Raw genomic sequence first — 26,557 nt, 5'->3', positions numbered from 1 at the left:
ATAAATATGTCTTTTCGAAACGAATTTTCAAATTGTTTATATAGATATGAGTTTTACAAGAAAAAATCGGTTGGAAAATGGCGGAGTTACGTGTGGATACCATAAGGTCCATTGTGATTCCCTTCGAGAGTCCTGAAAGAGGAGTACATGAAGATAAGGAAGAAGAAGAAAGGTTATGTCTTAGAGATAGCAAAAGGAGAAATAATAAAAAGAAAAATCCAAATCAGCAATTGGTTACGGTTTTGATCTCACTGTAGAATATCCTTTAAATAGCCAACCTATTGCCCTCATAAACCCTACTATGTTACTCCATTTACAGCCTGCAACACTCCGAAGTTCATCAAGAAATCTTTTACCTAGCGATTTAAATCTATGACTGTGTTGTGTCGGGCAGTTACACATAATGTGCTCTACTGTCTCCTCTACATCCCCACACTCCCTACAAAAATCCTGTGTGTTATTACCCCTATGAAGGCCCCAATTGAGCAGTGACCGGCTATAACTCCTACTAGAATTCTGAGACCACACCTATCGAACCCAATTAGTGTCGACATCAGCAACCACCTGCTACACTTACGGTGCCGTAAGTGTAGCGAATCTTCTTAGCCAGAAAGGCCACAGATTTCCTGGTGCCATCTTTGGCCCTATCCTATTTCGTTCGGCAGGTATTACAGTAATATCGTGCTCATCGTCAGATAACAGAAACATCCCCTTCAGTGATGGTGAGAAGGGGAATCAAGAGAGCCAATCAATAGGAGGTTGTCTACATGGCGCTAAAGTCGCCAAAGTTGTTCGGCAGTTCGAAGTGAAGGAGATGCCTAGTGCCCCTCCACGAGTTATTGATAATACCAGCCGAACGATAGAGGATATGGCCAAAAATGCCACTAGAAAGCCTCACCTTGGTAAAGCCTCTACTATACAATTGGCGAACCTACTAAACAGGGTTAGCACGAGAAAATATGTCTTAATATTAGACCCAACAGCAACAGATTACACTATCGCCCCAATATCTTGACGAGATGAGTAACCTTTAGTCATACATTCCAACAGAACATGCACATACACAAAGGAAAGTTAGACTTAAGCCCTCGCATCGCTACAAGATCGTTACCCAGGCAAAGGAACGGGTTTATTTAAAAAACTTTGAAAACTATTTTCGGTAAATTATTTGAAACCGTGCCAGTCTGCATTCTTTTGGTTGATGTAAGTTCGGCGTTCTGAGACGATAAAATCGTTAGTTCTATCCAGACAAAGGTTTATGGATACATCGTCTGATCCTAGAGAATTAACTGCACGCCAGGTTGTGCAGTTAATCAGACCAGGATGCTATGATGATATCTGGTGAGCTAGCGCAATTACCCATAATCCGCATCATCATTTATTGAGCAAAAGGTGGATTCGTCAATCTGTTCCGCCAACGACGCTCTTCTCTGGTCTGGAAGTCCCCTAGGACCAAACATGTATCACCATCCAATAAGGTCCTAATGTCGGAATGGTAGCTTCAAGATATTGGTATCTAGAAATCAGATCGAGAAAAAGCTCTATACTGCACGGTGTTATGTATAATAAATGCGATGCCTCCACCGTTGCCTCTGGTGCGGTCTTTTCGGAGAATTAATGAATTTCTATGAGGAAACACTGTTTACAACAGGATGTCCTAAAAGTGGACAATTTTTACACCTCACAGTGTACCATGTGATAGAGAATGTAGGTGGAACTTTGTATAAATCAAAGGACAACTGTTTTTTCCCGTGCATACTTCTTACCATCTTCCTCTTTTTATATTTGTAAATTTCTGTTACTCCTTACTTTTTACTCGTTCTTAAGAATGAAAATCATCAATTTTTATTCAATTAAAATAAAACTCGAATAACTGACAACCATACCTGCAGCACACATTTTACATTTTGGACTCCATTAATCCAGTTTTTCATTTAGAATTGAAAAGTATTTTATGAGTGAACAGTTTTTACCATGATATAAAAAAATTACAACGTAGTTTCATTTATATTTTTTTGACAAGAAAGGGGATTTTTGAAGTTTATTTTATTTGTAAATATTCAGTGAAACGTTGCCATATTTAGAAAAAGGTTACAATACTCCGAGAAATTTTCCATCCAGTTCACAATATGTACTGCAATTTATATTTAAAATAAATAAAAAACGGATTAATTTAAGACGTGTGCCTTTATATCACATAGGCCATGACAGTGATACCTTTTTCAATCAGACTTTTAAAAAATGGATGTTTTTAAATTAATCAGAGGAATTCTAATTCTAATTCCATTGAATTTGTATAGGAAAAATGAGAAAAGGGGAAAAACTCCCGGGGAATTTTTATTCATTTATTTTTATTATTTTTATTGAGATAAAGCGCGGCGTAAAGGCACAATTCCATGACATTGCCGGAGACTTTGTAGTTTATTTTAGAATCTTTGGTGGCGGATAAGAAGATAAAACCACAACAGAGCCAGCTGTTGAATGATATAGTGGAATATCGTCAAATATTCCACTGTATTATTCATCATACCGTTTCTGACAGTTATCCCAATGAAATTGTCTCTCAAATCTTATTAAGAGATTACACAAACGTAAAATTGTTCTCTTATTCGTGGATGTGCAAGAGGTTTGTGCCGGCAATCCAGCATAAACTAAATCCTTATGCTAACGATACTCAGGAATTGAAAGTCTTGGCCAGAATTGTATTGCTGCTCAATGCCTTGGATAAACGAGCAATAATATTTTGAATAAAATATTTTTTTATTTTATTTATATTTGAAGTAACTATACTTCAATAAAGGCAAAAATCGGATTTTGTTTAATGAATATGGTAGCTTTGTTTTAGATATAAACTTCAAATCCCCTTTATTGTCAAATGCTTAATTAGGTTGACATAAATAGAAAATGAAACTACCTTGTATTTTTTTATATCATGGTTTTTACCATAGTAGAAAAATAGAAGGTAGTTTCATTCTCTCTTTATTTTTTCAAATTCTATGTCTGACATGCTTAAGGATTATGAAGATTTCATAAAAATAGTAATACCATATTAATTTAAAATTTGCCCATATATTCTTTGAAAAATATAAAAAAATGACTTTCAAATTGAGCTAAAAACAATGCTAATTTGTGAACATTATTTTAAGAATTATTGAGTTGCATTTTCCCCAACTGCGAAAATTCAAAATATTTTTTCAACAATTCAAACATAAATTTGTTTAAAGTCAATAAATTACCCAACAACCTACAATAGATATTTCAAAGACCTTAGCAACCTACAATGGGTCAAAATCGAAAAAAAAATATTTTTTAACCCGAATTTTTTTTCACCAAACATTTTTTTCGTTAAATATTAAAAAAAAATTTAAATTTAAATAAAAATTTTAAAAACCAATTGGAAAACATTTTTTTTACAAAAAAAGAAAAAACAGTAAAAAAAATAAATTTTGTTTCCTAAAAATATTTAAAATTTTTATTTTGAAGTATAATTTGGTGAAGGGTATATAAGATTCGGTACAGCCGAATATAGCTCTCTTAGAGCTAGTTTCTTACTTGTCAGTTAAACTCAGCTTAACACGCTGTTATATTAAACCTGAAGCATATTTTGCCGGGATTTAACCAATGATTGTGTTTCTCACTAATAGATTAATTTTGTTAGCATTGCCATACTTTTGAGTCAAATCACATGTTTATTCCTCAAATTTGTTTATATAAATATGGCAACACTTTAAATTTTATAAGAAAAAGCAACCGCGTACATAATTTTTTTTGTAAATTTTTACTTTGTAAAAGAAAAAGTAACATTAAAGTATATAAAATGTATATTAAAAATTATATTTATGTTAATAAAGCAAATAAAAACAATGAGCTGCTGTGCTGAATTGTTTATTTTATTTTTCATCAGTTTGTGCATTGGCATTTTATACTTAAGTTTAACTCACCAATGATGCTCAGTTAAACATAGATTATATAGCATATAAGCAATAAGTGAGAAACACAATTTTTAGTTTAATCTAGGTTTAAGCGATGAATGTAGATTATCTTTATCCCAGAAACTAGCTCTTAATTGTTTTTATTATATTCAAAACTTGTTTTTCCTTTCAAATTACATAGTCTATATCATAGGGTACAACTAGACTCTAGTTACTAGAGGCGTAACTGAGAGTAAGCTGAGAGTAGCAATAATTTTCTCTTCACACGTACTTGTGATATGTGAATTCAACATACTTGTGAGAGAATTAAACACATCAAAGTACTTAAAATTGTAACATTGATTTTTCCACTAAATACAGACCGAACCACTTTATTACACTTCTATGCAATATTTGGCAATTTTTTTGAATACTTTGCAGGACACTTTTATTTCCAAAACACATTAATTTTGCTCAAATGAAAAAAAAATATTTTTTATTAATTTTTGACACTTTATTTTATTGTGGTAGAATTTAATTTATAGAACAGAGTTTAAATTTTTGGTATTGAAAATAGAACAAAATTTAAATAAATCAAAATTTATACATTTTTATAGAACACTGTGTGTCGGGTGAAAATTAAAAAGGCACCAATACAACCTCAAAACTATGTACTAATACATTCTCACGACTTAGGTTTTTGACAACAGACTTAGGTTTTTTCCCTCTCAGTAACGCATCTATGGATATATTATTCTATGGTCTATATATTTATTATAGAATCCCAAATTTTGCCCTAATATTCGCAATCCGAATATTCGGTTAGCCCCCAAAAATCAACTAAATCGGTACGAAAATGTAAAAGATGTTTATAGGTCAGTGTTAATATCTTTAATTTCACACAAGATGATATTTACTAATTTCGAAGATTGTATTAATTGTGTTAAGTTTTTATTTAATGTTTCTAATTTATCTTAGATTGCCGGCGATGCGAATGAACAACAAATTTTAACTGCTGCGCGATATTATTACGACCGGCCTGTTCTATTAACAAGAGTAAGTTTTTTGTGTTCTCTTTTTCATTGTTGGATAACGATGTTTTTAATGGCAAAACTTTGTATCTCATTAGGTTCTCAATGATTTATATCACCTCTTCCGGTTTGAAAATTGCAAAGACATACACACTGCTTTAGATGTTGTATTAACAGCTATGGATAGACATTTGAAATTTAAACATATGCAAATATCTGGCAGGTTGGTTAATTGTGTTTTATTTTTGGGGTATTTAGAATGATTAAGACATGGTCCACATTTCCCTTTTATTCAGTGCGACATTATTTTATATTGTAAAGGGACGTGATCGCTCTAAATTCGGTACACCTCTAAGAAATCACATAATACGGACATTGCTCAATGGCATGGAAATGCATGTAAATGACGATACAATGCTACGAAATGGTTACCTTACTTTAACACAATTTCAAATGCCCAATGATGTGGTAGGTGTTAAATGCTAAAAGCAGCTTAAGCCTTCAATAAATTATGCTACTATAAAACTATGATTTATTTCCATATCTTTTCAAGTTATTTGAGTATGAACGTCTTATCACGATACTTTTGTATGGAGTTTCCAAAACAGAACAAGAAGGTTTTGTACAGAGAATAGCTATATATTTATTAAATACACTGGCCTGTCAGGTTGATGGTCGGCAAAAACTATTTTTGGGTGAACTGGGAGTTGTTAGTGTAAGTCTTTATCGTACTTATTTTATAAAATAATTTTTATTTGTTTTTTTTTGTTCCACATTTGCGCAGACTATGTTAAGCTTAATTAAAGATCGTTTAACACGTTCGGTATTCGATGATGTCATGGAAGTGGCGTGGTCAACTATGTGGAATGTAACTGATGAGACTGCTATTAATTGTAAGAGATTTTTGGATGGCCGTGGTATGGAGTATTTTTTGAGATGTTTAAATGTAAGTAATTGTGTAAGTATTTATTTTACACCTCACTGCCACCTGATCTCTTTAAAATGAACCAATGTGTGTGTTTGTTTATTGGTTGATTTGCAGGCATTTAGGGAACGTGATGAATTGCTACGGAACATGATGGGCTTGTTGGGAAATGTAGCCGAAGTTAAATGGTTGAGGCCAAAATTAATGACACAGAAATTTATTGAAGTGTTTGCTGAACTATTATCATCCGAAAGTGATGGCATAGAGGTATGTATAATCGTTTTTTGGCTAATGCTGTGTATAAACTATTACTTATGTCAGTATTATATTATTGTCATTGTTCGGATGTTCTTTATAAACTTTTTTGTTTAAAACACAAAAATTTATGAAAACGTTTTAGAATAAGGAAATTAATTTATTGAATAAACTATTAATATAAGGAAAAGTACGCAAATACTTCTATAATTAATATATTGTTAGCTTATGATTCTAATACTAAACTATAGAATACCAGCGTTTTAAAAGAAGCTCATGTTTTTAAGGGTTTATAATAAGTCAATTGACCGGTCTTGTCACACTCGTAGTAGTAAGGTATAAAATCAATAAATTCTTTCGTTTTATTAAATTCGGTTATTTCAAGCGTAATATTTATTTGCCAACTGAAAATCTGTATTTATAGATATAGTGGAATCATTCGATTAGCAACAAATTTGGCAATCATAAGAAATCTTAATATTGTAACTTTAATCCTCTGCAACTGACTTGGATTATTTTTTACAATATAATTGATGTGGGGTCTAGCTGACTTCTCACTCATTTACTATGTTGAAGTTTCTGACTAGCACCTTATTTGCGTTATCTATAATAGTAAATAGTTTCCAAGATAACATAATATTAAAATTTGAATTAAAGGAAGTTTCTTTAAAAATATGACTTATTTTATTTAGTTTCACTTTACGAAGGTACGCAAAATTTTGCGGTGTCTGTCAGACTACGACATCAGTTGCAGAGGGTTAAGAAGAAAACGTTTAAAAAATTCCCGGAAAATCCCGGTAAAAATTTTCCGAAAATTTCTTAAAAAATATTCTAGGGAATTCCCGTTTCGAACCCTAGTCTAATACTTATAAAATATTTAGAAAAAATACTGATGCATCGTACAAAAGTATCTTAAAAGACGTATTACAATTTTATTTTGTTATTTCGATTTAATTGCTTGTTATTTGTTGTAACAGTTAAAACTATAAATTTTTTAATCTGCGGTTTCTGCATCGCGGCCAAGCCCAAGAAATAATACTATTTCAACGGGGTTGGTCCACAAATCCATTGGACCAAGGATTGGCTGGACAGTTGCATATGTGGGTAATCTAGGGGACTCTGACCATTTGCTAAGCATACATACAGTCGGCATTGAGCCCATTGCTCCATTCTACTTCGCAATTTGTACGTGATTGCAGGTAACAGGCTGTCAAAGGTGAAGCCCAGAATTGTTGTGTCTTTCTCAGTCGGAATTTGGACTCAATCGACTACGACGCCATGGTTGAGATTTACTTCCTTCGTCCGAGATAATCATTCACAGGATCGCATATGACATCAATGTAGTGGTCCGTTGTATGCGATATCATCTCATGACTTCGCCCTGAAGAACACCTTGTTTAACTATCTAGGAACTACTGACGGCCACTCAGTTTATTTACGACTTGGAGTTTTATTTTTTTGGCACATTCCAGGATATCCGGGAATTCTTGAAATATATAATTATAATGTAAATTCGAAATATTAAAGCCAAAATTCATATAAAAACTTAGTGTTAAATAATCATTATGAACGTATGTTGTATGTACATCTGCATAAATCTTCATTTCATATTTTCCATGTAATTTTTCACAAACAACTTTTCATAAAATATTAAAAGTCAAAGATGAAATTTACCAAATTAGTTTGATTTGTTGTTTGGTCTTAAAACCACACTCACTCTAAAACTCTGTCATTGTTAAAAAAAACATATTTATTGGATAAGCTTATCATCGGTCAATTTATGAAAAGAAATTATCAAAATAATAACTTTGTACCAATACAAGTCAATGTTTTGAAATGTTTGTAAAAAAATTTTGCGTTTTATCAAAAGTTTTTTAGATTCTCAGATATGAATGAATCCAAGGAAAACAAAAAAGTTAAAATAGAACCATTATTTTAAGAGACTACTGACAAGCGGTGAGAAAAGTGCTTGAAATTTACAACATTTCTTCTTGTAATGTTATTTAGCAGATTTTTCCAGTTTTAAATATATCCTTGTGTTAGCTAAAGGACATTTATTTGTTAGTAGGATCTAAATTTAGTGGTCGCCGAATGCAGTATTTCTTGTTCCTGTTTAAAATTTAATTATTCCATTTTTGTATAAAAATTTAATTAAAACGAACAAAAAATACGCCATGAATAAGTTCTAAATATTTATGAAATTTAGGAAAAAATTTAGTGAAGTAGATAGAGCGATGTCCGTATATCTGTTTAGATTAACATAAACAATAATAAGCGGTCCATTATTGCCGAGTGCATTTGCTGTGCTGGGGGAGGAGAACAACCTCAAACGTATTTGCGACAGGTGACAAGATGGATGGTACGATTGTCCCTCAGTCGTGTCCTTCCCTGGTTTGAGGATTGGGATGACTCTACCCTTTTTCCAGGTACAGGATATTATAAGATTCCTCGTTCCGTCTGTGATAATCGCATTGGAAGGTTTGGCTACATTGATGATCTCTGCAACATCAGTTGACGTAAAAACCGTTGAGTACAACTTACAAACTCCAGAAATTCGGTTGCTATTCTTCAGATGATCTAACCATTTTTTCGATTATCCTCATTTACTAACCTGCTGCTATCACGATTCTTAGGTCATCAAGTGTTGCCGCACTACGGATAAACTACCAACTGGAATGAAGCGAGCTGTTACTGCTGTGGCGGTTTCGTGCAACTTTCTTTCTGCTTGGTGTACGTTGTAGGGTGTTGGACGATCACTGAAAGCGCGATCGGTGAAATCTCTGAAGCCGTTCCAGTCTGTTTTCTTATGTTTGATGTAAATACTATGAAATCGTTGTGTATGCGGTCTGACCATTGTTAGAACTTAGCTGCTGTAAATTAGTGCATTCATGAACAAAATGTGGTTTATTTGAATTGGCCTCCATATTCACTAGATCTTAATATAATGGAAAATGCCTATGGGATGCTTGTTAGAAAAGTATACGAATTTTGACAAATTTGGTAAAATTCGAACTAGAACTATTTTCGAAAAATGGGAAAATCATTTCCGTGGAATCACACTTGAACAATTTTGTGTAAATTTTACATCCTATTAAATCTTTGTTATTGTCAGAACATACGATGCGCTCTTCAAACATAAACAATTATGTATTATGTCACTTAAACAAATATGAGAAAAATTTATCATTTTTATCCTTTGATCAATCTTACCTAGGACACCAATAAATTATAAATCGTAAAAAACTAAAATCAATTTTTTTTTTATAAACATAGGTAAGTTACAATGCAGCTGGTGTGCTGGCACATATAGCTTCAGATGGTGCAGAAGCATGGACAATTAAGGAACCTTCGCGCGATGAGGTTCTAATAAGTATGGTAAATGCCATAAGACGTTGGGATATTAAAAGCGAACGTAATATTAATTACCGCAGTTTTGAACCTATACTAGGATTAGTACGCTGTTATGAGACACCACAGTGCCAACATTGGGCTGTATGGGCCTTGGCAAATCTAACACAAGTAAGTTTTTGATTCAAAGAAGTATTTTTTTTTATCGTCCAGATTCAGTTAAATGATAACTCACAGCCATTGTGCATTATTACGAAAATTACTCAATAATTATTACAAAACTTTTGTTTCTGAAACATGTCCTAAATGGTTAAAAAAGTATCTAATTTCCATTTGTTTTCATTGTTAAATCCAGGTGTATCCAGATAAATATTGCCAGCTTGTTGAACAAGAGAATGGCATACAAATACTGAATGAACTAATTGATCATCCGAGTCCATATGAGGATATTAAAGCTATAGCGCGAATGGTCATTGACCAGTGCACTAAACGTCCTCGTCCCATGCTGGAGGGCTAAATGATACAAAATCTCGTTGCCACTATGAGTGAGTGAGTGTAGTATAAGAAGGAGATTTTAGAGAACATAAATATAGTGTATAATTACATTAAAAGAAAAAAAAACAAAACATACATAAAATGCTAAATAAAATATTAAGATTTTAAGACTTACTTTATTTCGTTAAATCCTGATATTTGACATATTTCTTTAATAACTATCTTTAACTTTATTTTCGTCTTTCTCGACTTGTTTTTGCTACAATTTACTTTCTTTGTATTCATTAATATTCATTTGCAAAATTAATGAAGTTTAACTTGTATAAAATATATTTAAAACAAAAAAAAATTATAATATGTATTATGTTTAATTAATTACCCTGTTATAAAGTGAAAACAGCAAAAAATATAGTTAATGAAAATAAAACGGAAAAAGTAAAATAGTATACACATACATGCAAATAAACAAAAGAAATATACAACAAGAAATTCAATTGTTACTAAATATTTAATTGTTTCTCTTACTGAATTTTTATTTTATTTGTTTATTTTTTATTTATATTCATACTTACATACGCAAGAAGAAAGTAATATAGATTTATAATAAATTATTAAAAAAAAATATATATATATTAAAATATTAAAAAATAAACGAAGTGTTATTTTCTTTTACCAGTTTACTGAAAACAGAGAAATTTTGAAAATTGATTAATGAATTAATGGGGTTTATCATAGTTGTTTGTATACTGAAATTTTGGTAAAAACAAAGACAAACGTGACTTTTAATATCTCAAATCGATTTTTGTTTTTAAACTACAGAATTCTTGAAAGTATTATTAAGGGTGATAATTTATTTTTTTAAAGATTAAAAAAAATGTTAAATTCATTATCAGCCCGACCATATAATACCCTAATCAATAATTTATTTTCGTGAGTGATTTTCGGAAGAGGGCCTTATATAGGACCTATGACTAATTATGGACCTATCGCCATGAAATTAGGTGGTGTGATTAGGGTTTTTATCCCGGGATTTTTAGTCGGGAATCCCGAGAATTAAAAACTGACGAAAATACGTAGAAAACAAGTTAGAACTCTGTTTTTTTCACCAAAAACCAGTGAAAAGTTTTTTACAGTTTTTTGCTTATATCTTGGCAATAATAGACCGCTTATTATTAATATTTATTTGGGGTTTTTCGTATGAAAATTCATTATTTAAAAAGAGAATTCATTATTTACAGATTTTTTTCTTATTGAATCATTCTAATTTCATTAAATTTCTTCTTCAAATCCATAACAAAATCGCTTCAAAAATTTATTAGATGATTAAATTTTTCTTCAATTAAAATCTAGTACAAAAAGAAAATTGTTTCAATTAATTTTGTAAATGATTTGATTTTACAAAAATTTAATCATTCAAAGTTTGAATAAATTCTGTTATTAATTAACTTTAAAATTAATTCAGTTTAAACAAAGGATTTGGAATGAATCTAAAAAATTAAATATTAGGAATGGATTTATGGACGAAATGCTGACATTTTTGTAATTACGGATTAAGATTTTAGTGAATTAAGCTCAAAATTGTATTAATTAATTCGAAGCTCTGATATTTAATAATTATAACACTAAGTTTTTATATGAAATTTGGCTATAATATTCCTAATTTACAGTATCATTATATATTTCGGGAATAGCCGGGTACCCGGGAATGTAGAAAAAAATTTCTCGATTCCCGGGAATCAAAAAAGGTCGGGAAATTAAAAACCCTAGGTGTGATTTATGTCTATATGAAATTTATTTCTGTTGAGTTTAATGTTTAACGTTAAAGTGATATCCGGATGCGGACCTTAATAATTTTTTTAAAAAAGGTCCAAAATTAGGATAATTTCCGCATTTAATGGGCCACAAGTATTAAGTTAATAAGAGTTGGAATTAGTTTTATGGATTTTTTTTAAAAAAGTCCAGACAATGCCCGGCCATTACTAGATGAAAACATATTTTTAATACTTTTAGCTAAATTCAAGTCATTAAATTTTAAAGATTCCCCAAAAAGTTGTAAATTTTCTATTTTTATACCCTCCACCACCATAAGTGGTGAATGAGGGTATATATAAGTTTGTCATTCCGTGTGTAACATTGAGAAATATTCATCTGAGACCCAACAAAGTATATATATTATTGATCCTTATGAAATTCTAAGTCGATTGAGCAATGTCCGTCTGTCTGTCCGTCTGTGTAAAACACGCTCACGTCCAAAATACGCAAACAAACTTAGTAGAGTTGCAAGAAATATGTTTATTATTGTCCTAAGCAGTTTGGTATTGAAAAGCGAAATCGGTACAGTGGAACCAAAGTTATGAATGAAAATGTGGGACAACCTCAAAAAAATAATAATTTATAATATAATTTTCACATATTTTTGGACATTTTTTGTAAATATATTGCAGCTAATATCATAAAATTTTGCACTCGTTACTTTTATGATAAAAGGAGTAACTCTGGTGAAAATTATAAGAATCGGTCCATGATTTCTCCTAGCACCCATACAAATTTCTTCCCGAAATATGGTTCTATGGTCTATAAATGCCTACAAAATAGGAATATCCACATGAAATTCAGCAAAAATAAGTTTCGTGGTAAAAGAAATTATATTACACAATTTTTCGTGGATCGGCCCACATTTGACCATAGCCCCCATATAAAGTACACTTCCGAAAATCTCTTAAATAAGCATAAATGTCTTATAAATATCGCTATCAAGTTGAAATTCGACATGAATAATCCCCATATATACCAAAATCGCTGTACCTAATTCTATGAAGATCGGCCGATAATTGGTTATAGCTCCCATATAAGGACCACTTCCGAAAAACACAATAACCTACATAAATATCTAAAAAATATCAATATCAAAACAAAATTTCACACACATCCATAGTTTATATTTAGAAATTGTACTACTGGATTTTGTGAATATCGGTCCATATTTGACCATAGCTCCCATATAAGGTCCACTTCCAAAAATCAGTTAAGTACTCATAAATCTCTTATAAATACATTTATCATGCTAAAATTCCACACAAATTATACTCATATATATAGATATCACTGTTCCAAATTTTATGCAGATTGGCCGATAATTGGTCATAGCTCCCCTATAAGGCCCATTTCCGAAAAAAGATATTAACCTTAAAAAGTATTAAAAACATATCGATATCAAAATGAAATTACGCACAGATCCAGTAATTTGAATCCAGTAATCATACTTCTGAATTTTGTGAATATCGGTCCATATTTAACCATAGCTCCCATATAAGGTCCACTCCCGAAAATCACTAATATCCTCATAAATATCTTACAAATATAGTTATCAGGTTGAAATTTATTCAATATATACAAAAATCGATGTACCAAATTTTATGATGATATTCCCATAATTGGTCATAACCTCCATATAAGAACTACTTCAGGAAAACACATTACCGTGCACAAATATCCATAAAAATCTACACTCAACCAAAATTTTACACCGATCAGTAATTTGTATCCAAGAATCGTAATACAAGATTTTTTAAATATTGGTGCATAATTCGGCATAGCTCCCACATAAGGTCCACTCTTGTTAATAGCGTTGTTTATATGAAATTCTACAAAAAAGCCCTTAAATACTTAGGATCATAATAGGTCATAGCATCCATATATTAAACCAAAATAGTACACAGATCAGTAATTTGTATTCAAAAATCATAATACTGAATTTTGTGAATATTGGTCCATAATTGGCCACAGCTCTCATATAAATACATAAAAATCACGTAAAAATATTTTATGACAATCGAATCATAATAGGTCATAGCTCCCACATAAGTCCCACAACCAAATATTTTGAAATTTGTCTAAATATATTTGTATACCCTTTTTTTATACTCTGTTTCTTCACTTGAGGTTAAAAGGGAAAAATGTTGATCCAAACGTATTAACTAATTATTAAGTATATAAAATTAAATTTCATTTCATGAGGTCCAGACTTAAACTCGACAACACTTCCCCTCTGCGCATGTGAAATTTCATTAAAATCGGACTAAGGGTTTAGAAGTTACAGATTTATTTCCCTCTTTTTTTTCTCATACCACTGTGCGCCACTTTGACACTCAGATATTGTAGATCGTTTAACCCAGTTCCAACAAACTGTTTACGGTTACCTATGTAAGAAAATAATAATTTACACGAAGATTTAGAACAATTAAATTTAGACGACAATTTCTCAATTAAAAGACAATAATTAACTGTGTCAAACGTTCTAATAGGAATTTCAGTTATAATTTGCTGAATTAAATATAATTTTTTGTACATTTGAAATAAAATATCTTCTGCGTAAACTAGTCTTTCTAACAATTGTTATATTATTTCAGCTTTTATACCATCATATTTAGGTGGAGGGTATTTAAGATTCGGCACGGCCGAATATAGTACTCTTACTTGTTTAGGTTAATTTTTACATTTACTGAATTTAGTGAAAGCAAAAACTGGATACAAATTTATACTAATAGGAATACATATTCTTTAAATTTATTTTGATTTCAAAGTTGCAGCGAAAATTGTGGATCATGTTTAAACCGAAAAACAAAAAACACATGTTTGATATTTTTTGTGTTTCAATTACGAAAATTATCTATTCAATAATTTTTGTATTTGAAATTCAACCAATAACGAAAATTGTATATTCAATTGTCAAAATAATCAAATACAAAACTCAAAATTCAATAGAAAATATCAAGGCGCATTAACAAGGTGAGTGCGTCCCGGCAACAAATACAACAATGCAAAAACAACAGGCAATTTGTTTTTGTTAAAATGTACGGTAAATGTCAAAATCAAGGCGAATTAAAATATTACTATGTTATTTACAATAACAAATGTAAATATAAACAAAGTTTGACATATAGTGTACATAAAACCACAGCGAATTAACAAACAGCTGATTTTATGCACTCACCTTGTTAATACGCCTTGGAAAATATCAAGAAATTTTGTTTTTGAGCAAATGAATACTTGATTTAATTATGAAATAATTGAAACCAGTTCAATATGGGATAAATGTTTGAATTGAAATATAATTTTTTCTGTGTATTTATAAAATTTTGTGATTTTAAATAAAATTTATACTAATATAAATACATATAATAAATTTATTATTTGAATTAGTATGCTTTAATTTCCAATTTTATTCATTAATTTATCGATTTTCATTCCAAAGTTACAGCATAAATTGTGAACGGGTTGAAAAAAATTTGTTTGTTTACTTTTTTTTCTAAAATGCTTTGTTTTTATGTGCTTATAATAAATAATTCATCAATAAAAATATATAACATTTTAAAACTACGGCTTCTATGAATTAATCGCCACTTTGGGTATCATCGAACCCGCTGTGCAACGTATCGCGAATTGATATCACGAAGTATGCTAAACGTTCAATATTTATCGCCAGATTTGTGATCACCTTGATTATTTGGAATTTGAATTTTCGTATATTTTGTAAAGCTTATACATATTCTGAAATTATTTATTTAAGAATCCTAATGATTTAGTGATTATTTTAACAGCTTTCAAACATTTTCGTTATCTGCTTAAACATTTTTCGAACATAATCAGTGCATCAGCTGTATTGAACTGGTTCAAAATTCAGTTAAAAATTTTTACTTTACCCTCTAATGCCTAAACATACCCAAGGCACTCATCGCAAAAATGCAAATATAACTGATTTTTCATTTCAAAAACTCATGTATGACCCCTTTCACACTAGACAATTTAGTTGCGCAAGTATCTTGTGTTTGTAACAACCACCCACTCCTTGTTTAGTCCGCTTCATCCTTAACATCCCTTTAGTTATTAATTTGGTTACAATAGGTTCAGTGCTGTAAAAGAATTTCATGTTTATTTTTATACAATTTATCCATGCATAACATTGGCTTAATTGGACGTTTTTGATTACAATGAGACTGTCTGATAGCTGGTACACTACATAACTAGTTATTTTAACATGTATTTTGAGAATTATATCAACACAATTTTGTATAAAATCAGTTTGTACGAATTACCCACAAAAAATAGCAGTACAAAATACAAGTTTAAAGTGACTACACTATAGATTACTTAGAGTTACTAAAGTGACAATTGTCTTTATGATATATTACAGGGGTTTTATAAAGTAACCAATTGACATCTCTCTGCACTACAAAGAGCACATACGTGTCAAATGACAAAAAATATATAAATTGGAGTCAGCCAATTGATCGGACATTAGTGACAATTACTGTATATAAGGGATACATTGGGATATTCCATAGGTATAGTCAGGACATTAACCTCTAATTAAGCGTACAATACTCTGCTTGTGTTCATCCATAATATGGACTTAATGATTTGTTTTTTTTTTCTAAATTTTGAAAATTGAGAACGATTTTGGAAATTATACTTTAGAAATTCTGTATTCGAACAACTTGCAATAGTCCCCTCACCATAACATCTACTACTATATGTTGTATATTTACATTATTTTCATTTCTGTTATTTGTTTCGTATACGGTGTAATTTTAACCGGTTGTTGTTTTTATTAATGTTTGATACTGTAGTCCCTTTAATGGGTTTCGTGCCAAAGAACAATGTTAAACCCCACATACATACAATATGTACGAACTTTAGGAAAAATGGTAAAGAAATAAAGGCAACAATAACAACCCTTATTGTCAGTTACACTAACTACTGAATATTCATTCCGCTTTTCAAAACTTCCTTTACTTTTTTCTTAGTTGTCAATTAGTCTCTGGTCGGTTCGGTGGGGGTGTGTACATTTATGTGTGTGGTGGTTCGTGAAAGAGTTGGTGAATGTGAAATTAAAATTTATTTATTAAAACCAAATTAAACACAATGAATACACTAAGTAATTCGTCCTCAAAAGAAAAATATCTATAAAAAATATAGAAATGTTTAACTAAAACTTAAATCTAATGAAAGAAACAATTGCGTTTGAATGTGTGTGAATTTTCTTTTCCACAATTACGGTCAATGGACTCATAATAACAAGAATATTGTACTCGTAGTTATAAATGGCGGTCAATAAACTGAATATTTTGTGAAAACTATTTATTAATATAGACTGATTTTAGAAGTTATTAAAACAAATTGCTCGTTATTTTTGTTTATCCCAACAAATAAATGTATTTAAATGTTTATTTTCAACAAAATATTTTGTTAAATTGAAAAAAAAGTGAATGGAAAAAAATATAAATAGAAAAATTGTATGAAAAGAAATATGAGATTCTGCGCAGTTTATATCTTTCGTGCTATTTTCATCTGTCAAATACCGGTATTTGTTTATTCTGTTTTGATTTTATAAATCATAATAAAAAGTTGTAAAAATCACCGTTAATCAAAAACGTATGTTTGTATGTAAGTAAGTGTATAGTATGTAAGAGCCATGTGCAATTCTGTTAAGAAATAGCGCGGCACTTGGATTAAGCTGTCAAAAAGCAGAAGTTTATTTTTGCGGTATCCGGAAGTGTGAATATGGTAAGAAAACTTATTCGAAAGTGTTGTCTAATATGCTATTTGTTATTTAATTTGGTTAGGAAGGTTTCGTAAGTCCCCATCCATACTGTGAAACATTTGCTGCAAAACATTTGAGTTTGTTGATTAAAGGGGAAAGAGGAATGGAAAAGGATACTCTGTTTCATGTACATGAAGTTTTTGTTGAGTATGTCATCCACATTTATTCGTTCATATTCGTTCTGTACAGAAATGTCAAAAACTGAAAAGCAAAAAGATCACTGTGTGGACACGAATGTAGTTTCAAAGGAGAATTTAAAAATGTTTTGCAGCAAATGTTTCACAGTGTGGACCGGGACTAAGGGTGAGAGGTAGAAACTTGTAGCGTCATTGATAACACTGTTCTGTGCCAAAAAGTATCTGAAATAATTTTAACTAATTTGTGCTTGCCTACTCATTCTGAATACGAGTTGAGAAGTAAAAGACACCTATTACATTAAGCATTCACGAAAGGGATGGAAAATAGGGAAAATCGGATTTTTTTAAAATTTTGACCATAGGGTCCACATTTCCTTTGGTGTTGTGAAAGTATTTTGGGGATAAATAGGGAATATATCAAGGTTTCCAAAGCTGCTTTCAGTTTTCTGATCCCAGCTTTGGGATTTTAGAACATGCTCAAAGTTGAAATTTTGATAAAAAAAAAGGGCTTAGGGGCTACATAAAGAAAAACAAAAAATTGTTATTTGTTCCTAAAAAAAAGTTTTTTTTATTAAAAAAGAGTTAAGTCACCTTTTCGCCCAAAAACAACAAAACATCTGATATTTTTTGAATTTTTAAATTGAAAATCGTTTATTTTTGGATCCATAATTGATATTGCTCTGAAAACTATTGTTTATTATTGGTAATTTAGTTGTCTAACTAAAGCTAAGTACTCTGTTGCGAAATAATTTCGCAACCTTATTTTTAAAAATAAGGTTGCGTGAAAAAAACATAATTTTTCGCAAATATGAACAGAGTACTAGGCTTAACATAAGAAATATTTTAAAAAAGCTTTCAAAACAATTTGAACACATACATTCAAATAATTGCAAATATTTTTCAATAAAAGTAAATAATAAAAAGAAATTTCCAAAAATTAAAAAAAATTAACAGTACATACAGTATTGGCCATAACTAAAGCACCCCCTCTGTGGATTTTTTTCATATGGCATTTTTTGTATAAAATCAAAGTTTTAAATATCTATTAATATGTTAACTTAAATCCAAAAATATTTTAAAGTAGAAAATGAAACGGACAAAACTAAAGCACCCCTTCAAGGATATACTATAAAAAAATTTTAATTAATTTTTTGTTGCAAATCCTTTGTTTTGGATGACAGAAGAATATCTCTTAGCATAAAAGATATTATGTTTTTATGGCGTTTTTCGATATTCTTTCCCAGGCTATTTTAACGGCACCAATTTTCACGATTTATTTTCATATTAACAATGTGCCACAAGTTCTCAATAGAATTGAGATCGGGAGATTGACCAGACCAATGAAGAACTTGAATCTTATTGCTCTGTAGCCAAGTCTTACAAGCTTTGAAGGTGTGCTTAGGATCGTTATCCTGTTGGAAGCTCCCTATAAGTGGCATCTCTTCACTGGCATAAGGCAACATTACATCTTTCAATACATCACGGTACATGAACCGATCCATAATCCCATAAATTTTATGATTTTATGAGACCATTACATTGCCTCCTCCATGTTTAATTGTTCCTTTGCAATACTTAGGATTCAATCTTTCTCTTTTGGTCTGTGTACACGCCTTATTCCAGCGTGTTGGATTCGTCAGGGAACAGTAGTGTCTTTCATTTTTGGACACCCCAGTCGATATGGGCTTTGGTAAATTTCAGTCTAGCTTTCTTGTTCTTAGCTGATAGAAATGTTTTTTTTGCAGGTCGTCAGCTGAATAATCGGGCTTCTACAACTCTTCTACGGATTGTTCTTTCGCTAAGGCATAATCTTATACTTGTTCTTACATGACTAGCTGATGCTGTAGAATCTTTTTGTAATGCTTTTTTGATCAAGGAATCATCATATCGTGTGGTTTTACGCGAACGACCTCCAGAACGCACCGGTCATATGCGACCAGTTTTAAAAAGTTTACTTTAATTTTAAATTCACTGGAGTACTTGTTTCTTGTCATTGTTTTTGTTTCATAATAAACTGTATAAAACTTAAATTTTACACACTATTTTTTGGAATTTTTAAATGCATTCATTATGATTCCGAGTAAAATTTTTAACCCATTTCGCTCCGAGATAAAATTTTTATTTATTTTTTTAAAAAAAATAAACTTTTTTAGGGTAATTAAGACCCCCTGATTGCAAATATCTGTTTCAATCTATAGTTGTTGCTGTACTTAAAAATATTTAACATTTATTAATAACTTCAGTGGTTTGGTATTGACAACTATTTAAATGTAAAACATTTTTCAGAAATTTTTTTTATGAAGAATTGCTTTCAAAGTTGTTATTAAGCAGGATAGTACAAGGTTTTCTTTAAGTTGTATTTTTACTTTTTTTATGTAGATGGAATATGAGGCTTGGTAAATCAGAAAAATAAAAATATATTTTCCGCTATTTGTGATAACCAGGGAAACCGGAAATATGCTCTAAAAAAAGCGTTTTAGGCGCTTTAAATATGCAGTAAAAACTTAAATATATGCTCTTAAAATTTTAAAAATATGCTCTTAAAAAAACAAACTTTTACATCATTTTTAACCAAAAAAAATTTACTTAAATTTTCAAATAAAAATCGTTGTCTATTGGATCTGAAAACATTTTTATACATAGAAAATGTTCTTTCGACATCAACTGATGTTACAGGAGCAAATTTAAAAGACAATATTTCTTTAACACTTAGAACGGTTAAGTTTGAATTAGAACTAAAATTTGATATTTAGATGGAGCTATTATTAAAATAGTGTTTATTTTATATTAAAACAAGTAAGAGAGCTATATTCGGCTGTGCCGAATCTTATATACCCTTCACCTAATTATACTTCAAAATAAAAAATTTTAATATTTTTAGGTGAACATTTTTTTCAGTTTTTTAATTTTTTTGGATAAAAAATTTTTCGAATTGTTATTTTAAATTTTAAAAAGAAAATTTCTGTTTTTTTTGGTGAAAAGCCATCTATTTTTCAATTTTGAATTTTAAACAAAGGAAGTAAAAACTTGTAACACAACAGCGAAAAATAAGTAAGACAAAATTTGTTTTTGATAAACTCAAAATATGCTATTAAACAGTAAAATATGCTCTAAAATGCAAAAATATGACATAAATATGCTCCTAAAACAAATATATGCAAAAATATGTATTTAAGGGTAAAATATGCAAAAATATGCACTAACAAATCGATGCCAAAATTCTTAAATAGTTCTGAAACGTGTAAATATCTTATCCATGTGTTCATTAGACTCACCAGAAAAAACATGCATTTGCATATTTTGGTTTCCCTGGTGATAACCAATGGCCATATTCTTATAGATTTTCTTTTTTTTACTTTTTGAATTTTCGGAAGGTTGACAGTTACTAATGCTGTGAGATACATTCCTAATTTTTATACCCTACACCACCATAGTGGGGATGGTATAATGCGTTTGAGCAGATGTTTGTAACGCCCAAAAATATTAGTCTAACACCCACCTTAAAGTATATGACTTAGAATCACTTTCTGAGTCGATTAAACGATGTCCGTCCGTCCGTCTGGCTGTCTGTCCATGTAAACCTTGAGCGCAGAGTACAGGTCGCAATTTTGAAGATATTTCTATAAAATTTGGTACATATTATTTTTTTGGCCCAAGGACGAAGCCTATTGAAATCGGTCCATTATTTCACCTAGCCCCATACAAATGTCCTTCCAAAATTGGACTTTATTGGTCATAAATGTTAAATTTATTTATGTATCTCCACAAATTCCGCTCCATATAAGTTTTATATATACAAAATTCATGTCACCAAATTTTGTTACGATCGGTCCATAATTAGTCATAGCTCCCATATAGACCCGCTTCCGAAAATCACTTTAACGTGCATAAATCGCTTAAAAATGTTGGTATACACACAAAGTTCAACATAGTTAACTTTAATATAGACATAAATGACACGACCTAATTTCATGGTGATCGGTCCATAATTGGTCATAGCTCCCATATAACCCCACTTCCGAAAATCACTCAAAAATATAAATTATTGAAATTTTAAAAGAAAAATGTTTTTGCTCTTTTACTTAGTGTAGGGTATTATATGGTCGGGCTTGACCGACCATACTTTCTTACTTGTTTTACCAATATCAAGGCTATATTATAGACTACATTATCGTTGTGACGATGTAAAATCTCGTACTAAATTTTTTCCTTATTTTTTTTAAGATTGTATATAAGAAGTGTTATTGGTAATTACCTGGGAAACCGGAAATATGCTCTAAAAAAAGCGTTTTAGGCGCTTTAAATATGCAGTAAAAACTTTAAAATATGCTCTTAAAAAAACAAACTTTTACATAATTTTTAACCAAAAAAAATTTACTTAAATTTTCAAATAAAAATCGTTGTCTATTGGATCTGAAAACATTTTTATACATAGAAAATGTTCTTTCGACATCAACTGATGTTACAGGAGCAAATTTAAAAGACAATATTTCTTTAACACTTAGAACGGTTAAGTTTGAATTAGAACTAAAATTTAATATTTAGATGGAGCTATTATTAAAATAGTGCTTATTTTATATTAAAACAAGTAAGAGAGCTATATTCGGCTGTGCCGAATCTTATATACCCTTCACCTAATTATACTTCAAAATAAAAAATTTAATTATTTTTAGGTGAACAAAAATTTTTTTTCAGTTTTTTCATTTTTTGGATAAAAAAATTTTTCGAATTGTTATTTTAAATTTTAAAAAAAAAATTCTGTTTTCAATTTTGAATTTTAAACAAAGGAAGTAAAAACCTGTAACACAACAGCGAAAAATAAGTAAGTTTTTGATAAACTCAAAATATGCTATTAAACAGTAAAATATGCTCTAAAACGCAAAAACAAATATATGCAAAAATATGTATTTAAGGGTAAAATATGCAAAAATATGCACTAACAAATCAATGCCAAAATTCTTAAATAGTTCTGAAACGTGTAAATATCTTATCCATGTGTTCATTAGACTCACCAGAAAAAACATGCATTTGCATATTTTGGTTTCCCTGGTAATTACATTATATAAAAATGAAATTTATATAATTCTAACTACTTACAAGTTGCTTTATTTAGATTAAAAATACCTATAACATTTGCAAAGCGTTTTATGTCAATATTATTATATATGTTTTATCGCTGTGTTATATCCACATTGTCCAGAACTTCATCTGCAAGCTATAAAAAAGTGGAACCGTTATCGAAAGATGTTAGGCAACATTTGTTGGATCCATTACTTCCCAGTGATTCATCAGACTCTGAAGACGACTAATTTAAATAAATTTTAAAAATCTCATAATAAAAATTCACAAAATTGTAACTAGTGTTAGTTAGCCTAATTACTCTTTATTTCATTGTTTAATTATAACTAAATTATTTATAATAATTAAATAAAATCATTTCATAACTAATAATTGTTATTCGTTTTTAAAAATAAACTTATCAATAAAACTAAAAAAAGTTTAATTTTATAGGAATATTTCGACCTATGCCGGCAATAGAGTAAATGTCCAAAATCTATAGATTTAAATAGTTACTTGCTATAAGTAAAATTACTTATAAAATTTAAATTTCTTACAATTGAAAATAGTATAGAATTTCTTCCGAGGTAGTGTAGTTTAGCAGCCTCTCCCGCTGATTCTACTGAAGTAGCAGTACCCATTTTGCATACCTCCTTGCCTGCAATATTTCCATATAAATGAAATTAATTTGGCCAAGCGTTTAGAAGATACGAATTTAATTCCACTAAATTAGGGTTTTCTCCCACTGTGCAGCGGAGCGAAATGAGTAAAACATCTTATAAGAGGGTGCTTTTGTTTTGTCCGTTGTGTTTTGAGGTTTTATATGATTTATCATTTTAAATTAATTTTTAATAAAATTATGTTTTACTAAATGAATATTAAATGAATAATAACAATATTAGTTAATAAAATATATACAAAATACACCACAAAAAAGCCATTTTTATCTCAAAAATTATGATTTGAAAAAATCCATTGAGTGGGTGCTTTAGTTATGTCCAATACTGTACATGTGAAAACAAAAAATCGACATTTCCGTTTTTGTGCGATAATATGAACTAATTAAAACCAGGCCAGTTCACTTTTGCAAAATTGTTCATATTTGCGAATGGCATCTAATTCCCATCTACAAACATTTTTCCCATAAAAATAAAAGTTAATTTTTTTATTGTTTATTTTGAAAAAAGGAAAAATAACTTAAAGTTATTATGCGAAAAAATCAGTATGAAGGTCTTTGGCCTTTTCTTTTAACATAAGTATCTTTTCTCTCATATTCAAAAACCATCGGTATAAAGCATTTTCCACTTTTGGATACTTGGAAGGCCGCACAGTTTTTCTTTTTCCAGGTCCAATATACCTATTGTTAACACATTTAATAATAGAATTTTTTTTATGCCACATATTGTAGATTTTTTCACCCTAAAATTTATTCGCTAAATTAGTAACACTTGCACCTTTTCCTAATTGTTCTAAATTTTCTGATTTTTCTATTAAAGTTAAAATGTTATGTTTTTTTGTATGCATTTTAAGAACTTTTCACGTTAAATTTATATTTAAAAAAATATATGGAATTCCAGCTGAATGTGAGCATTAACTAAAACGTGTATATTAGAAATTTTGATTGACAGTTGAAGACAATTTAAAAGCAAACAGCTTGGGAAATCTCCAAATTATTATGCAGTTGAATTAGAATTTAGCCACAACCCTGTTGATTTAGATTTGTAGATAGATAAAATCCGTTAAAAAACAAAAATAAGCTGTTCATATTTTAAAGCTTTTGCTCTAGTTCATATTTTAGAGTAGCCAGTAAAAAAGTGTTCATATTATCGCGAGTGCACTGTACTTAAATATGAACATAATTTTGTATGTTAACTCTTTGCGGTTTGGTGGTTATTTTACTAACCACATTTTCGATAGTCTTTAAAACATAGTTTATTGGCATCTATTGCCATTTTGATAAACAATTATATTTTTTGAAGTCATCGTTTATGATTTTTTGCAAAACTATTCTGGTTAAATAACTATATTAATTTGAAAATATTGTAAAAATCAGATTTTTTAAGAGACTTTCACGCATTCAATAAAAAAAGCACAGACTTCATTCAATAAATTGTTCATCGACTTCAGTGTTACTTTGATATTTTGGTTGTTTGATCAGAAAATTTAGTCAAAAATATTCGATTTAAAAAAATGTATACGAAACAAATATGTTTATCATAGTTATTTTTAATGCCAAACTAACCACTTTACTCCACAAAAAACCTTGGAATGGGGTGTTTTTTTCATGTTTTTATTAATTTTTTCTTACTTGTTATAATAAACTAACCTTGATTAAAGTAAAAATGCGTTTGTTTTGATTTTAAACTTATACACAAAAAAGCGTGGCTGAAAGAGTTAAATAATTTTGTTGTAAATTTAATACACTCAGGTCTCGTTTTATGCGGTTTTTTTATGCGTGTTCAAATTTATGCGATTTTTAAATTAACGATTATTTTTGGAATTTTAACAGATTTTAAAATTTTAGATGTTTTTTTTTAAATTCTAGTGATGAAAATGATATTTTACTATATGTTGACAATTCCAAACGATGCAGATTCAGTGATTCAGATTAATCACACATATTTACAGAATTTCCTTAAAAAATGTTTTAGCTTATTTTTTTGTTTTTTTCATTTTCAGTTTTTTCTGTAATTAATGAATTAATATTATATTTTTGTTTATTTTTTTTTAAACGGGTTTTGTTTTTACTGTTTAAGTAAATGAAATAAATATATTTATGTTGATTTTTTATGCGATTTTGCTTTGGTTTTTTAATTAAAATTTGAATTTATGCAATTTTTCAGAATTTTGGAACGTATCGTTTTATGCGAATTCAATTTATGCGTTTTTTTGGAACGCATCTATCGTATAAAACGTGACCTGAGTGTACTCGAGTACACATGCCGTTTACACCAATAAAAAACTAATAGCTTTTGATTGAAATGAACTATAAGAAATAAACCAACATTTAGATTTACCCTAACGTTGTTGCTAATGTTATGTACTTAATTTTGAATAAAAATAGTTAGGTACATAGAGAAACATAGAGCGGAAACTAGAAAAAAACTCAAACAAAAAAATTACTCAAAATAATCACACATACGAGTGTTATTTTTGTTTTCACATAGTTTTTTCTACTAATGCATTCTCACCACTTAGGTTTCTGACAACTGAGTTAGGTCTTTGACATGAGAGTTTCCGCTCTATGTGTATTCTCTATGGTTAGGTATTGCTATTGGGATTACAAATGAATTTAAAAATTAAAAATATATGGTGTATATTGTAAAAAGATGTTTCCCGAGCATGAAATAGACTATAGTATTGAAAACCATTCATCTATGATTAATCGGGATTATCGATCTGGCCCCCTTTAATGCCTTGAAGTAGATTCAATTGAGGAAAACAACTTCTAAATGAACATTTGAGGGCGGGCGCATTATTATAGAATAACCAAATGTTTTTCTCTGTTGCCTCGGCTGGAATTTGAACCTAAGACCACAGAAAACAAAATTCCATGTTTTGTTCGTACAAAAGCACAGCACTTTGCCCACTCAGCTACGCACACATTACTTGTTCGTGCAGCTAACAAGCATGTACTTTATTTTCCATTTAATACACAACAAAAAATTGCATACTTTTAGACATTCGGTTAAAATACGCACACATTAAGTATTCGCTCAGCATGAGCAGCTCACATGCTCATGGCTGTGTATTTCTTATGGGAGTGTTTGGCTCATAGACCCCCCTTTTGTGAT

The 26,557-nt window shown here is 30.0% G+C and overlaps 1 protein-coding gene across 2 annotated transcripts in view; it reads left to right on the top strand.

The window, feature by feature from the left end:
• The window catches only part of LOC135953264 (protein zer-1 homolog), a 29,999-nt gene extending 19,382 nt beyond the window's left edge, over window positions 1-10,617 (top strand). The window contains exons 4-11 of one of the 2 annotated variants that reach the window (XM_065503060.1): window positions 4,890-4,967; window positions 5,041-5,165; window positions 5,239-5,410; window positions 5,496-5,657; window positions 5,727-5,900; window positions 5,985-6,134; window positions 9,396-9,641; window positions 9,826-10,617. In XM_065503060.1, the coding sequence (XP_065359132.1) occupies window positions 4,890-4,967; window positions 5,041-5,165; window positions 5,239-5,410; window positions 5,496-5,657; window positions 5,727-5,900; window positions 5,985-6,134; window positions 9,396-9,641; window positions 9,826-9,987 (1,269 nt within the window). In that variant the 3' untranslated portion in view covers window positions 9,988-10,617. The remainder of the gene's footprint in view (window positions 1-4,889; window positions 4,968-5,040; window positions 5,166-5,238; window positions 5,411-5,495; window positions 5,658-5,726; window positions 5,901-5,984; window positions 6,135-9,395; window positions 9,642-9,825) is intronic. The other variant, XM_065503061.1, reaches the window with a different exon arrangement.
• The last annotated feature ends 15,940 nt before the right edge of the window (window positions 10,618-26,557 follow it).

Source organism: Calliphora vicina, chromosome 3 (genome assembly GCF_958450345.1).
Source record: "Calliphora vicina chromosome 3, idCalVici1.1, whole genome shotgun sequence".
NCBI classification, from domain to species: domain Eukaryota; kingdom Metazoa; phylum Arthropoda; class Insecta; order Diptera; family Calliphoridae; genus Calliphora; species Calliphora vicina.
The sequence above is the reverse complement of the archived record's forward strand: the minus strand, read 5'-3'. Positions and strand labels throughout refer to the sequence as shown.